The 15,461-nt window shown below is 46.0% G+C and overlaps 2 protein-coding genes across 4 annotated transcripts; one reads left to right on the top strand and one right to left on the bottom strand.

Annotated features, from left to right (window-relative positions):
• Positions 1–510: 510 nt before the first annotated feature.
• Positions 511–1,509, bottom strand: sst5 (somatostatin 5). Its single transcript, XM_089018359.1, has 2 exons — positions 1,126–1,509; positions 511–1,007 (listed from the first exon to the last, which is right to left on the bottom strand). Exons 1-2 carry the CDS (start codon positions 1,282–1,284, stop codon positions 834–836), a joined length of 333 nt encoding a protein of 110 aa, XP_088874485.1. The 5' UTR covers positions 1,285–1,509; the 3' UTR covers positions 511–833.
• Positions 1,510–4,755: 3,246 nt separating this feature from the next.
• On the top strand, positions 4,756–14,191 carry zpax4 (zona pellucida protein AX 4). Of its 3 annotated transcripts, XM_089018330.1 has the most exons (17): positions 4,756–4,954; positions 5,037–5,080; positions 5,150–5,239; positions 6,886–7,013; positions 7,074–7,211; positions 7,278–7,358; positions 7,849–8,019; positions 8,098–8,194; positions 8,267–8,457; positions 8,928–9,272; positions 9,342–9,459; positions 9,546–9,751; positions 9,832–9,949; positions 12,227–12,399; positions 12,470–12,549; positions 13,420–13,712; positions 13,785–14,191. In XM_089018330.1, the coding sequence occupies exons 1-17, from the start codon at positions 4,932–4,934 to the stop codon at positions 13,826–13,828; spliced, it is 2,340 nt and encodes a 779-aa protein (XP_088874456.1). In that variant the 5' UTR covers positions 4,756–4,931; the 3' UTR covers positions 13,829–14,191. The 3 variants fall into 3 exon arrangements, with proteins under 3 accessions (XP_088874456.1, XP_088874464.1, XP_088874474.1); XM_089018338.1 differs by having other exon boundaries at positions 13,420–13,881; XM_089018348.1 differs by lacking the exons at positions 4,756–4,954; positions 5,037–5,080; positions 5,150–5,239 and having other exon boundaries at positions 6,982–7,211.
• The last annotated feature ends 1,270 nt before the right edge of the window (positions 14,192–15,461 follow it).

Raw genomic sequence — 15,461 nt, 5'->3', positions numbered from 1 at the left:
CGTTATATCGATATCGGATATATCGATAGTCCCGGTTATATCGATACTATTTCTATGCACGCACGGAGAAAATTACATGCAAACAGGGTCGGATATATCGATAGTCCCGGTTATATCGATATTTTTTCGGACTCCCTTGAATATCGATATAACGAGACTTTACTGTACATTTGATTTATAAGCGCCTTTCAAAACTCTCAAGGTCACTTTCCAGTCACAGCATCAGTTTTTCTGTGGGTGAGCAGCGGCAGCCACAATCGCCAGCGTTCACTCAACCCGAAATAGAGAAGATAGCCAGCCAACCAGCTATTAGCTAGCTAGCTTTCTATCTGAGTTACTTCCAGGCCGAGTGAACATCTTCCATGACATATCTCAATTTGTAAACAAAAGAATCATCACTTGTTTGGATGAAAAACCAGGCAGTAACGAGAAATTGGAGACAAAGAAGTTTTTTAATCATGGAGACAGGATGAGGCCTGCTGCCCCCACCAAGATGGCGGGGGAAGCATCCGGTGCTTGCGGCTGTGGTGGTGGTGCGAGGGAGGAGAAACCAAGAAGAAACATGAAAAGATGACGATTGAAAACAAGAAGAAAGACGAAGAAGACAAAAGCAACAAAGAAAGAGACGAAGAAGAAGAATGAAACAAAGTTTACAATGTGTACGTAATTAATTCTTCTGTCACTCATCTCGGTGGAAGCTCACTCCTACATTGAAGCTCACTCCTACATTGACGCAAATATGAAACTGAACTCAAAGCATACGTTTGCCTGGGGTTAACACACAACAGGTTAGTGAAATTTTGAAGAATGCCAATAATCATATCGCGGTGGTGTCAGCAGGAGGTGAAGGTCTTCCAGAAGAAATTGCGGCAACCCGCCTTGCGCTCCCTTTGGCCAAGGGGGAGATGTCGCCGCATTAAGCCCGGCCCGCCGTCCAGCTCGGGGGGCGCCTCGTCGCTTGACGCCACTTCATAGATAAGCCTCAGCAAAATCCAGCGAGCCGAGGCCTAAGAAATACAAAAGGAGAGCCTCTTAGGACAAGAACAGACAACCGACAAATGGACTTGAAGTCGTGAAGCCGAAATCCATTGCTACTTTGATGAAATGCGGGAGGCGGCAACCCACCTTTGCCGGCGCGTCCTCTCGGAGGGCCTCTGCAAGCAGGACCCCCTCGTCAGCGGCACCCAAATGCACCAAAAACCCGCCGGACAACATGAGTGTGAGCAGCACCTGCGGCCAAAGCATCTTCGCCAGATTATGTGACGCCTGCTCGGCCACGCTCATCCTTTTAAATAGCCCGCAGGACAGGGGGGGTTGCCATGACACGCATTGCCTGATGTTGCCTGCTCTGTGGGAGGAAAAAAAGAAAAATATTCAGAAAAACTGGTTATTATTTTATGAAAAAATATTCTTCAAAAAACATATATTTTTTTATCATTTACAAATATTCTTATAACAAGAAAATATTCTGAAAAACATTATTTTTATAATCATTACAATATTAAAACAAAAATATCCAGGAAAAAAAGAATATTTTATTATCATTATTAAAACTGAAAAATATGATCTTATACACAACCTCACCTCAAAAAAAATGAAAAAAAAAATCAAAGAAACCAAAACACATAATAATAATAATAATAATACTAATAATAATACATTTCATTTCTAAGCGCCTTTCAAAACTCTCAAGGTCACTTTACAGTCACAGGATAAGTTCTTCTGTGGGTGAGCAGCGGCAGCCACACGCGCCAGCTTTCACTCAACCCGGAATAACTCAAATAGATAGAAAGTTAGCTAGCTAATAGACAGCTAATAGCTAGCTGGCAATAGCCAAAGCTGTAACAAAGCGCTAACATGGACAAAGGCAAATGCTGCCCCCTCGTGGAAGGGAAAAAAATGGCAGTGGTCTGACCAGCGCTTTATCAGCACCCAAGCATAAAAAAAAAGGGCACATTCGGGAATGGCGCTCTACAATGTATTTTATAATAATAATAATACATTTATACACACGCATCCATCCATATACTATATTCAAACAGAGATACAAAAAAACGTAATGGGGACTAACCTTAAACTCTTGAATTTCAAGGCTTGAAATGGGAAGGGGGAGAATCATAAGGAAACAATACAAATGGGGGGGGGGGTCCAAAATAAATTCAGTGCCCCCCCCCCCCCCCTGAAATCTCACCACTGTCCAATTTTGTGTGAAGGAGAGGGGGTCCATTTTAGAAGATTTATAATCAATCTTCGTGTGTCCCTAATCAGGAGAATCTAAAAGGGAAGGATGAGTATCCAATGCACGCTGGCCAATGTCGCATAGCGTTAGCCGCTGGGCGAGCAAGCACACCATGAGGCGAGGCCCCCCGCACGATGAGGGGCTTTGTTAATGACACGCTGTGACTCAAATGTTAATCAACCAACACTCCCTGCCGACAGCTTGAGTCAGCGGACAACACAACGGGGGGTGTTATGCAAATGTCAAGGCCACGTCGCCCAAGGACTCGGACATCGGACAAGCGGGCCGCTTCAACGTTGTCATCTCCAGTTGGAGTGGACCACGGCTTGACTTGCGAAAACTAATCAAAGGAATTCATTCTGTCATGTTTCGATAGCCAATAGTGATGTGACATTCACGAACGAGCCGGTTCTTAGAGCCGGATCTCTGAAGTGAACCAAGAGAGCCGGCTCCTAACAAGGAGCCGGAAATGGGAGCCGAGTTTTTTCTCCCTCTCTATTCCCCGCCTCCAGTCTTCGGTTAAAGCCACACAAGATCCGTGGTAGAGGAGCGAGGGGAGTATTACAGACACACGCAGCAGTGAGGAGAAGAGGGAGGGGTTCGAGAAACAAGCAAACTTAGTAGCACATGAAACAGGAAAGGGAGATGACAGAGCTTGATAGCACTTTTCAATTGTAGATGACAAAAGATTCAGAAATTCTCATGCTCTCAACCCAATCTATGCAATTCCAAGCAGGAAATATCCACATTGTTGGGCTATTAAAGTCTCCTGGTTTTGATTCTGAAAACACTTTCTCAAGGAATCATACCAGAATCGTATAATGACAAAAAACGTGCTGTCCAAGAAGGGGTCAATAAGTAACCACAGGGAAAGGGAAAGTTAGTGGATGCTCTCTGTGCACATAAACAAAGACATATAAATAAAAACATTTGATATGGTCTATTTTTTTACATAAGAATTTTTTTGTTCACATTTTTTTACATTATTTTTAGTAGTTAATTTAAGCAAAAAAAAAAAAAAACAGAGGAGCCATTTGGAAGCCAAAATAGCCGGATCTTTTTAATGAGCCGAGCCAAAAGAACTGGCTCTCTGAAAGGAGCCGGAATTCCCATCACTATTGGCTAGCCGCTAGCCAATACCGCTAGCCAAAGCTCGCTATGTTCACCGCGATGCTAACTCGTCAAGAATAAACTTTGGGCTACTGCAGCTTCAGAACTAGATAACAGAATAAGCATGACGTTAGTTTTTCAAATAATGTGAGTAACAGGGTTATGTTTGTTTGATTGATTGATTGTCACACTCCATTGGTTGAGTCACATATGGGTCTTTCCCCCTCTCCGTTGAGTTAGCTAAAGAATACTGTAATAGGCACACAATGGAGAAATTTGAAATCTACAGCAGAAAAATTAAAAAGAGTGGTGGTGGTAGTTGAAAATAAATACAGTAAAGTCTCGTTATATCGATATCGGATATATCGATAGTCCCGGTTATATCGATACTATTTCTATGCACGCACGGAGAAAATTACATTCAAACAGGGTCGGATATATCGATAGTCCCGGTTATATCGATATTTTTTCGGACTCCCTTGAATATCGATATAACGAGACTTTACTGTAACACAATATTACACACGCACAAATATTTTCAGAAGGGAACTACAACCACAGGAAAAACACACGCGAAAAAAAAAGGTATTTTAGGTTACAAGATCATTCATGAATGAATCACTTAACCGCGACCAAGGGGCTTGCCAGACTATCATGCTGAGTTGGGACCAAAGTCAACCCCTAACTAGTGATGTGTCGTTCGCAAACGACCCGGTTTTTCGAGCCGGATCTCTGAAGTGAACCAAAAGAGCCCGTTCCTAACAAGGAGCTGACTTTTTTTTGTCCTTTATTCCCCGCCCCCAGTCTTCGGTTAAAGCCGCACGTGATTTGTCGATATCCGTGGTAGAGGAGGGACGGGAGAATTACAGACACCCGCAGCAGTGAAGAGAAGGGGGTGAGGTTAGGGGAGACAGGTCGACAAATGTTATCACATTATACTGTTATTATTCAATTATACTTTTTACTGGTTGGTATGATAGCATTCTTAATATGAAAAGCAAATTAGTGACATCTGATCATCAGACCAGAGTAACCACAGGGAAAGTGAAAGTTAGTGGATGCTCTCTGTGCACATATAAATCAAACCATATCAATAAAAATATTTGATAGTGTATTTTTTACACGAGTAATTCGTTTTCACATTATTTACATGGTTTTTGGTCGTTAAATAATTTAAGCAACAAACGCCATTTGAAACCCAAAAGAACCGGATATTTTTAGTGAGCCGAGCCAAAAGAACTGACTCTCTGAAAAGAGCCGGAATTCCCATCACTACCCCTAACGAGTCGCCGATCAGATCAGTGGTGGGACGTGGGCAATAAAAAGAGTGTGGGGGCGGGCTTTAATTTCAAAACAATCCAATTTAGCACATTTTGTCTTCAAGTCAAATCAAAGCGTCGCCCTTGGAGTTTTTAAAATTTCATGACAGCGACCGAAAACGTGGAAGAATCCAGGCTTGAACCCAAACGGCTGCCGAGTGATTGCTAATGAGCGGCACCTTCGTCCGTGGCAACGAGGGGCCTCCCTCCCGTTGGCCGCCGGCTTTCATCAAAAGCCGCTTTCCTGCTGGCCGCCCGCAACCATGGCGTGGATCTTTTACTTCTGGTAAGCAGAGGCAACTAAAACAACTTGCCTCTTTTTTTGTTGTTGCTTTGTTTGTTTTAGTATGTGTGGTTTTGTCTTTCAGGGCAGCGGCGCTTACGTCCACATTTGCCGAGCTCATTCCCGATGGTACGTGGGTGAGGCCCATTTTCCAGATATCCCAAGAAGGTTTCAAACATTTTTACATTTTGCTCGCAGGAGTCCTGGACATGGAGTGTCGCGATCGTTCCTTCGTGATAGCTGTGGACCTCTTGTTCGCTGGGGAGGACGCTCAGTTTGCGGCTATCGGTATGGGTACTCCTGGTACACCTGTTGGTGCTTGGATTTATCTTTTATTATTGCAGACGTTACAGAATGAATAGTTTGGTATTTCGATTAGAAGGTTTCTTCAGCCGTCATCTGTACTTCTTTGAAGGTGTTGGACGTTTCGCTTCTTATCCAATATATATATATATATATATATATATATATATACACCTACTGTCCAGAGGTGGTGGTGCAGACTCTGCTATGATCGGTCCCTGCTCTCATGGTTGGGGGGAGCAGAGGACTATTCCCTGAGGCTAGACTGATTACTTCTATTGTCCTGCCTGATTATGGGGTCTACGACTGGCCTGACAGCCCCATTTGCTCTGGTATCACCCCATCAGCATAACTACCCCCATGTGGTCTAAGAAGTCTATTGTAAGAACGATCCAAATTAAACCTCACCCCACCATGGCGATTTAGTGAAGGGTTTTGCTGTTTTATGAAACTAGCTTCTATTACTCCCCTTTCAAACCATCCATTTTCTTTCGCGAAGATTTTAACCTCGCTGTTGTCAAATGTGTGGTTGCTAGCTTTCAAAGAAGTACAGATGGCGGCTAAAGAAACCTCATTCATGGACCACTCTTGTATGACCGAGAGCTTACACAGACGTATTGTAAGGACATGAGCAGGTAGTGGGGTATGATAGCAGCCATGCATGGGATTGAACCCCTTCCTCCATTACCCCCAAATGAAATTCCATGCCTCAACTGAAGTGTATTTCTAGAGCACTTTCAAACAGCCCAAGATGCATACAGAGTGCTATACATGGACAACTATCATATATAGTCCAGTCTGAGTTTTTGACCATAATCCGTTCCAGAAACCTGTTCGAAAACTGAAATATGTCCCATTATAGTCAATGTAATTATAATGATCGAACACGCCTGCTCGTAATGGAACGCTTGCACGAAGATAATGCGGTCGGTCACAATGAGACTCGACACAAGGAAGTGATGTTTAAGGAAGTGGAGGGGAGTCAAGTGGTGCTTTCAGGTGCGCTCAGTTTGGTTGAGAACCCATTTTAAGTTGCTAACCGAGGCATAAAAATAATTGAATTGGTCAAGAAACGAGACGTTCGAAAATCCAGGTTGGACTACACAGGCAAAAAAGCAGTCACAAAGATGGTAGAAACCACCAGGGAGTAAAGCTCCGATCAAGTGCAAATTTCCCCATTGTGGGACTATTAAAGGCTTTCTGATTTTGAAGTCAGAGTCATGCTGAGTCAAATACTAAATAGTGCAAGAGTTTTGAGGTGGGCATTAAAGATGGGCAGTGAGGGCAATTGCTCAATGTTCAGTGGCAGCAGAGGGGCCAGCTACAGAAAGTGTCCTTTTAGTTTTTGGTACTTCTAATAATGTCTGGTCAGTAGACCAGAGGCGCCAGCAAGTGGTGTGGGGCCGGATGAGCTCGATGAGGTAAGGAGGAGCGAGGTCATTTTAAAGATTTGAAAACCAATAATGTATAGGGAGCAAGTGAAGGGATGTCAGAGTAGGAGATACAGTATGTGCTCCCTCTTATGAGTACCAGTCAATAGATGAGCAGCAGCATTCTGGACCAGCTGGAGACGCCTTATGGAGGATTGGCTGACTCCAAAGTCAAGCGCTTCTTTGTGTGTGACTTCGTAGACCGGACGGGGACGTACGCCATCACCAAAAGCTACGCGGCCAAGTGCGGCTACACCGTCACAGTCTCCCCGGCGAGTCGACGCGCAGAGCTGCGGGCGTCTTACTTCAGCTGTCACACGGAGAAGCGGGTATCTGCTGGCGTTCCGTGAAAGGAAAACCAAATACCGATGGCTTTGTTGGTTTCACAGGACGATCAGGTGTTCGCGTTCCGCTTCAACCTGCTGTCAAGGCGTGGCGGCGGCGCAGTCTACAGGCTGAACAAGACCTGCGTGCCGTCTCTGAAATGGTCTCCGCGAGAGGTCTCCTGTGAGCTCAACTACATGGAGGTCCGATGAACAGTTTGCTTCAGTTTCCTTCCGTTCAGGTCCTGACCTGTGCCGGTTCGTCCGCAGGTATCGGTGGATACCGGAGTCTCGTGCGCCGCGTGGACAGAGGAGGACAATCGGAATGTGTTGAGACACGTGAGTTCCGAGGTAACGCAAAACATGTTTGATCTCAGCAAATGACTTTCCACTGCCGATGCAACACTTGGATCCCCTTCCACGCAGTGACATGAGGAGCCGTTGTAGATTTGGGACCGTCCCTTTTTGGAGGTTCAACAAAGAGAAAGGGAGAACTGGCCAGTCCAGCACCTTCACGCTGGGATTTCATTATCTGAAAGGGAATGCTTTGGTCAGGCCTGTTTCCCAGGAAACTGATGTGGTGCCACCGTATATTTGGAAACCTAGGTCCCAGTCACAGCGGCGGTCTCGTAGCCCCAGACGGCAACACTTGCCACCACCCTGTGTTTGACTTTCGGCAAGACAATCGTCCTTGTGGTTCTGGAATGGGTCATGTTGATCCCACCCGAACCGCCAAAAGTCGTCTCATCAAAGCATAAGAGTAGTGGTTCCTGCGTACAGTAGACCCTACGCCAATGGCTAAGCTCGTCCCATCTCACGGATTCTCTTGCGGTCTCTGCAGGCACACGGCTCGTCTCCTTCGGATTGGCGGGTGATGTTCCAGAGGGATGAGGAGCAGATGGAGCCCATGGGTCTGACGGAGGCCCAAGAGCTAGGGTACGCCTTTGATCTTGGCGGCGAGAGGCTAGTGTTCCGCGCACCCTATGGACAGCCGGATTCCTTCACGGCCATGGTCAGAGTTGTAGAACTGTCAGAAGGAGGACCTTTTTCCGTGCTTTCAACTCTCCCGCCGCCCGTCGTTTCTTCTCAGGTGAGCGGCATCCCCGTGGAGGTGGTCCATGCCACTCTGGTCTCCAGACGCCGCTGGTCCTTCATCATGGTGGACTTAGTGGCAACTTGCTCCATGCGTACGTCTTCTCTCCTGGCTTCCCCGGAAAGTCATCCGACCTCCGTCCTCGGTCACTTTATCTCTTGAACAGACCAGGGTGCTTTCGAGGCAGATGGTCACCTGCTCTTCAAGACTCCGGAGGCGCCCTATCCCGGTCCTAATATCACACGGGTCGGCGTGGGCTTTGACGGGGGCCATTTTGAGGACGGCGCTGAAGTGGTGATAGAGAATGACACAGTCCAGATCCAAATCCCCTTGGATGCAAAGGGGGCTCTCAGGAAGGTCTGTATTTCATGTCCTTATGCACAAATGGGGGGGGGGGGTTACAAATACTAAGGCACTCGTCAAAAATATGGATTCTGCTCTCTTGACGTGTACATACATGTACAAGATAGGGAAACCTTTACTTGTCTCTCGATTGGCAATTTCCAAGTACAGGTAACATCTGACTTACGACCACCCAAACTTACGACCACGACCCTATTTTTAAAACAAATTAATTCTACGCCTGGCACCGCAACACGCTAGCAGGCCGGCAATGCGTAGGACAATTTTGGCCAGCCAGCATCTCACTCTCGCACAACAATCGATCAATGTGGGATGGCACCAGAGGGGCGGGGGGTGTTGCGTGTCATTTAGCCTCCGAGTCTCTATTCAACAGTTTGAATGGATTTCGACTTACGACCGTTTGGTCGGAACGGAACTCGGTCGTAAGTCGGATGTTACCTGTAGTTTCCTCCTCCTGAATGTAGACTTTTGTGAATGGCGACCTTTACGAGTTCTACACCTTCCATCTGTACCTGGAGCAAATGTTTGAGGACGAGGACGCCGAGACAAGGCTACGCCTTCACCGAATGCTGACGACACCCTGGCTTCCGCGCCTTCTCGTGACCCAGAACCGAAGTGTGATGGAGGAGCGCCTCTTTCAGGTCTACCTGGGCGACGTGCCCGAGGACGTCCGCTTGGTGTTGCTCCGACTCAACGGGCGCGAAGCCATCTACACCAACTCGTGCTCGGTCGCCGCGGTGGCGCAACCCATCCGCGGCCACGGCTACTTGCTCAAAGTGTCCTTTGACGACCCCGCCGTCACACAACGGGTATAGATATTTGAATTGCGGTGCTCTAAAACGCCGCCACTCACGAGTCCCCCCCCCCCACTCCTTTAGTACCACCAAGTGTATGGAACCGTGGAGTACAGTTTGAACGTCAACTACACGCTGAGCGTTCTGCCCGAAAACGTACTGTACGACTACTCTGTGAGCGTCACGGCACTGGCGGGCCCCTGTGAGTCAAATGGCGGGACGAGGACCGCCTGTCAGGCCTATTTTGCTCTTGGACCGGATTTTGACCATGATGAATTGTCCCTTGAGCTCCCCCAGTCCTGGATGCGGTTTGCTCTGAGTTCGGCATCAGCTTCATGGCAGACCGTTGGCCCTTTGACTTCCTGTGGTCCATCGCGGTGGGCTCGGACACGCTGACGCCGGAGTTGGCGGCTCTCCGCGGCTACAAGATGAGCAATGAGAGTCATAAACTGCAGCTGCACGTGCCGCTATACTCGCGGGGCTTCCGCTATGAGGTTTGAGGTGGTCTTGGATCTGATTCCCGCTGTGGACAACTCCGTTGAGGAAAAAAAATTGTGACTGTCATTTGTTTTAGGAAATCACCCTGGAAAGGTTCTCTGGCACTTTTGAAATCCTTGTGAAGGAGCGTCAAACAGGAACTGTTGTGAAGTCCTTTCCAAAGACTTGTCCTTTTGTCACCTCAGAACTGATTGGTAAGTAGCGCAGCATTTTGCAGCTTTGAATCTAATGAGCCTGTGAGGGCTGCTTGGGGTTGGCGTCTTCGCGTTGATTCGTTATGTGTGTACAGTTAAAGGACAAGCGACATCAATTTTTTGTTTCCTAACTGACATCAGAAAAACGTTTTATAGCATCTAAAATACCCAAAACACACCAGCTGATATGTTTAGTCAAATGCAAAATACCAATAAAAATGAGTTGGTGTCCCAAAACTACTTCAAAATGACCTGGAGATGTTGAGTTTCAGAAGGTCCCGCCCCCTTGATCGTGACGTCACGCCAGGATGTCTTGCCTTGCTCTAGTCTAGAATCAAAACAATGCCTTCAGATTCGAAGAAGATGCTTACTTGTTATGAATATGATTCAAATAGTGGTTGGTAGCGTTATGTCAACTAGTATCAAATAGTAGTCCTGGTGCAACACAACGATTCACCATCGCATTATTTGTCGTTTTCCTTCTAATTTCGCCATCAACAGTGTTTTCAGGTGAAAAAAAAGTACCCAAAATGCATTGTGTGTCGCTTTCTCGGTCAGGGGCGTTCCAGACGTGACGTCACGTCAGGCGTTGTCATCAACTCGAAAACAAGACTTCCTGAATATTCAGCGCGAGTCTTAAAAGGTAAAATATAGCTATATGGCGTGGAATCTTTGTAAAATACGCTCAGAAGTCATTTGAAGAGATTCATAGCTATATTTTATGTTTTAAGATTCGTGCTGAATATTCATGAAGTCTTACTTTTGAGTTGATGATGATGCCCTAAGTGACGTCACGGGGGGACGTCCCTGACCGAGAAAGTGACATACAATGCATTTTGGGTACTTTTTTTTTAATCTGAAAACACTGTGTTGATGCCGAAATTAGAAGGAAAACTACATAAATAACATGATGGTGAATCGTTCGTTGTGTGTCGCAGCCAATAGCGGTAACACGCATAAAGAAGGTGTACATTTACACAAATTCCCAGCTGACAGAGCAGCCATTTCCAACAGAGCACAGCAGTATAGCGCCAGCCGAGGAGCACCCCCTAGTGTGCGAATCCCCGCTTGGGTAACCCCTATCAGCCTGACAACGGAAAGAAAGTTGCTTCCAGTGGTGAAAGAGAGCAATCGTCATAATAGTGGAGCAAACCTAGCGGACAAACATTCAGCTGCTGGAAGGAGGAGCTAACCGGAGTTAGCGATGGATAACCGCTGTCATTCATACGTACGTTTGTAACGCTTCATCATGAAAGTTTAAACAACGTTTTGCATGCACAACCATTAAAGGACAACCAATGTCTCCGGACAAGTTGTGTCCATAATTTGTAAAATGGCTTCAAATGACTTCTACTGGGCATATTTTAATAAGATTCTACCGCATAGAGCTATATTTTACGTTTTAAGACTCGCGCTGAATATTTAGGAAGTCTGGTTTTCGATTTGATGATGATCCCCTAAGTGACGTCACGGTGGGAACGCCCATGACCGAGAAAGCGACACAGAATACATTTTGGGTCTTGTTTTTGAGTTGGTGACGAGTCCGTACGTGACGTCACTAAAGGACCGCCCTTGACTGTATAAAAAAATACGCATTGTAGCGGTCCTTCCATCACGTCAATGTATTTTGCTGTACATGTTTGGTCTGGGGACCGCGTGTTGCACCCAAAAGCCGCTAGAAGAGGGTGTCCAAGCTCCATAGAAGGAATGTATCAGCCTGTGGAAACGGAGGTGGCCACAGGAGGTCGCCATTTTGTGCCTCTTTCTTGGGGTGAGAGATTTCCCCCCCAATGTTGCAAATAAATTCTTTAATCGATTGCAAACATGTATGCTTTCCTCTTCAGAACTATTTGAATCATATTCATAACTGGATGTGTAATAAGAAAGCATATTCTCCAAATCTGAAGCCATTGTTTTGATTCACTCGTAATGCAAGATGTCTTGGTGTGACGTCACGAACTGGGGGCGGGACTTTCTGAAAATGCCCAATTCGCAGCTCAATTTTTTGCAGATTTTGGACACTTTATTTCAGTCATTTTTATTTGTTTTGCATTTGACTAAAATATCAGCCTGTGTGTTTTGGGTATTTTAGATGCTATAACGTTTTTTCTGGTGTCAGTTAGGAAACCAAAAAATGGTGTCGGTTGTCCTTTAACTGGTTGCTGTCTGGGAACTCTGAGCTTGGACTAGCTAACGATAGCTCGTTGGTCCCTGTTTGCGGGTTCTGCTGTCCAAGAAGATCAGGGTTGCACTGACGTGTTTGTTTTTTTTTTGAAGTGTGTTCCACTGACGGGCGAATGACCGCGGTGGCCGACTTGTCTCGGATCACCCCCAGCGGTGCCACGGCGTCTGCTAGCAACCTAATGGACACTTTGTGCGGCCCCGCCGACGCCGATGATGCGAGGGCGCTTTTCTCCTTCCCGCTCAATAGCTGTGGCTCCAAAGTCAAGGTACGCATATGCAAGCTATTGCGTAACGCCATGCAAATGGCAACATTCTTTGCCTGTTGCACTCCTTTAGCTCAATCGTGGAAACGTCATCTATCAAAATGAGATTTCCTACAGCGGGAAGCTTGCGGGTTCTGGCGATGCAGATGAGAGGTTTGTGTCTCGCTCACTATGTTTCTTTCTCTCTCTTTCTGGCTCGCTGTCTCTCGATGTCTCTTTCTCTCGCTTTCTTTTTTTTCTCTCGGTCTGTCTCTCTCTCACTCTCTGTATCTCTTTCTGTCTTTTTATCTTTCTTTCTCTTTTTTCTCTTTTCTCTCTCTCTTTTGCTCTGTCTTTTTTCTCTCTGTCTCCCCCTCTCCTCTGTCTCTCTCTCTTTCTCTTTTTTTCTCTCTGTCTCTGTCTCTCCCTCTCTCTCTGTCTCTCTTTCTGTCTCTGTCTCTCACTCTTTCTCTCTCTTTCTCTTTTTTTCTCTCTCTCTCTGTCTTGCTCTGTCTTTCTTGGTCTCTATCTCTCTCCCTCTCCTCTGTCTCTTTCTCTTTTTTTCTCTCTCTCTCTCTCCCTCTCCTATGTCTCTCACTCTCTTTCTCTCTGTCTCTCCGTCTCCTCTGTCTCTCTCTCTTTCTATCTTTTTTCTCTCTGTCTCTCTTTCTCTCTCTGTCTCTCCCTCTCCTATGTCTCTGTCGCTCTCTCTGTCTCTCTTTCTGTCTCTCACTCTCTTTCTCTCTCTCACTCTTTTTTTCTCTCTCTCTGTCTTGCTCTGTCTTGATCTCTGTCTCTCTCTCTTTCTTTCTCTTTTTTCTCTATCTCTGTCTCTCACTCTCCTCTGTCTTTCTCTGTCTCTCCGTCTCCTCTGTCTCTCTCTTTTCTCTCTGTCTCTCACTCTGTCTCTTTCTCTCTGTCACTCTCTGTCTTGCTGTCTCTCTCTCTCTCTTGGTGGAACTTATTTCCAAATGGATGAGCCGTTACGGCAAAAGGTTCCCACAAATGCCGAATGTGTGTTTGGGACGTGGTGTCGACTCTCAGGTTGGCGGTGCAGTGCTCGTATCCTCTGGACGGCCTGCACAGGCTCTTCTCAACGTACAGATTTGAGTCGGACGAGCCCGGGACGGGCAGCATGACCTTCACCAAGAGGCTCGCGGCGGGGGCCGTCACCACGGCTCTTGGCGATCCCGTCACGACAACCAGAGCGGTGCCGACGACGGCCGCGGCCATGAGGAACAACGGCGCCCCGGTCCGCAAGCGTTTAGGCTCCAATCCCGCCGTGCGCTACGTGCGCGTGTCCAAACATGGCAAACCTCGCCCCGACCTCCGAAAAGGTTAAGGCGTACTTCAAAATCTTCAAATTTCTCACTTGCAATCAGGCTCTGACCTCTTGAATTCTTTAGCAGGCGCCGATGGGTGGCAGCATGGCAGAAATGGAATACGTTTTTAACCTGAAATTCAATAAAAAAAAGTATTAAGTACTAAATGGGTCCTCTTTGGAAAACTGACAACTTTACTTGTCCAGTTGGTCACATCTTGAGCCTTCTCCCTGACGCCACAACGCTTGCTTTTCGCCCCACAAAGTTATGCCAGGCGTAGAATTCAAATTTTAAAATTAGGGTCTCGAGGTTGTGGTCGTAAGTACGGGTAGTCGTAAGTCGGATGTTACCTGTAGTTGAATAGTTCTCATTACATCATGTGCATGCTAGCTATCTAGCTGGCTATGTGACAGGTTGTAAATTATCTTATTTCATATTTTGGTTACATTCGAGTAGTTCTATTGGTTTACAAATGATATATATCGAAAATGTTTATTTAAACATGGAACGCCTGGTTGGGTTAGTGTTTCGTGTCGGACCGATTTAGATCGTTGGACAGGAAATTGTGCGCATACGTTTGCATTACATCTGGGCATTCGAAGTAAACCACTGTTGAGTCAAGACGTATCGCACTTGTCTTGTGGTTTTTTTCTGGATCCCACAACACCATATCTCCCTTACTATATTGGAGAGCGCAACAGCTACCTAGATAGCTATGTGCTATCTATTTTCTGTCTATTAGCTGTGTAGCTAGCTGGCTATCTATTAGCTAGCTATCTGGCTGGCTATCTATAAGCTAGCTTTCTATCTATTTGAGTTATTCCATTCCGGGTTGAGTCAATGCCGGCGCATGTGGCTGCCGCTGCTCAACCACAGAAAAACTGATCCTGTGACTAAAGTGACATTCAGAGTTTTGAAAAGCGATTAGAAATCAAATTTATTATTATTAATAAATGATATCCCTCCCACCTTCTATAAATCCATAGATGTCAATGCCCGGGGGCCAAACCTGGCCCGCCACATGATTTTGTGCCGCCTGCAAAAGCAAATCAAGCATGTCAAGTGCCACGATGCTTTCTTAAGTCCGGTCCACAATTTCAAATAGTCCCATGTAAACCACAATAACAGACCGTCTGTGTAGGCTCTCGGTGTACGCCTGAAGAAACCTTTTCCTCTATCTTCCACAATAACAGTCATTATTTTCTACTGCAAATTTGAAAACTAGTTATTCATTAATTTGTTGTGCTTTTTGTATGCGATATGTGACGGGGATGAAGTTGTTTACGGAGGTGACGTCCGAATCACGTGATTTTTCTCGCTGGTAGGTAAAAACAATGGCGAGTATGGATAAAGCAAATGACGAGCATGAAATCTGAACAATGCACTGATTTTGTGGAAAAGCTACCGTTAGAGGTCCGTGAGCGATACTTTGAGAAGCTGGGGTATCGTGACGGTACTTTTAACTTGGCAAATCCTTTCAATTTGAAGAATGGATGTGTTGATGATCCATTCTTCAAATTGAAAGGATCAACAGCACAACGTCGGCGGCGAGCGGAGACGAATGTCAAGAAGAAGAAGAAAAAAAAAAAGAAAACTGCAAACAAGAAGGAAAAAGGCGAAGATGGCGCATTGATGGCCCGACATTACTTCCACCGATATTTATTTTTACCTTGTCGATACTCTCGGACAGTTCACTCACGATATTTTGAAGGCATACAAGTCCCTCAAAGCTTATGAATACATAGAAAGTGGACACGTGTATCC

This window comes from Hippocampus bargibanti, linkage group LG02, assembly GCF_051943395.1.
Source record: "Hippocampus bargibanti isolate YZ-2025 linkage group LG02, ASM5194339v1, whole genome shotgun sequence".
Lineage (NCBI taxonomy): Eukaryota > Metazoa > Chordata > Actinopteri > Syngnathiformes > Syngnathidae > Hippocampus > Hippocampus bargibanti.
Note: the sequence above shows the minus strand (reverse complement) of the source record. Positions and strands in the feature narration are given on the sequence as shown.

What these genes read in the sequence shown, in the direction of transcription:
- sst5 (XM_089018359.1), bottom strand. Translation starts at nt 1,284, where the DNA reads ATGAGCGTGGCCGAGCAGGCGTCACATAATCTGGCGAAGATGCTTTGG. An exon ending in GAGAGGACGCGCCGGCAAAG is followed by an intron (nt 1,008 to 1,125) that starts GTGGGTTGCCGC and finishes TGTATTTCTTAG; the next exon opens with GCCTCGGCTCGCTGGATTTT.
- zpax4 (XM_089018330.1), top strand. Translation starts at nt 4,932, where the DNA reads ATGGCGTGGATCTTTTACTTCTG. An exon ending in TGCCGAGCTCATTCCCGATG is followed by an intron (nt 5,081 to 5,149) that starts GTACGTGGGTGA and finishes TTTTGCTCGCAG; the next exon opens with GAGTCCTGGACATGGAGTGT. An exon ending in CAAAGGGGGCTCTCAGGAAG is followed by an intron (nt 8,458 to 8,927) that starts GTCTGTATTTCA and finishes TCCTGAATGTAG; the next exon opens with ACTTTTGTGAATGGCGACCT.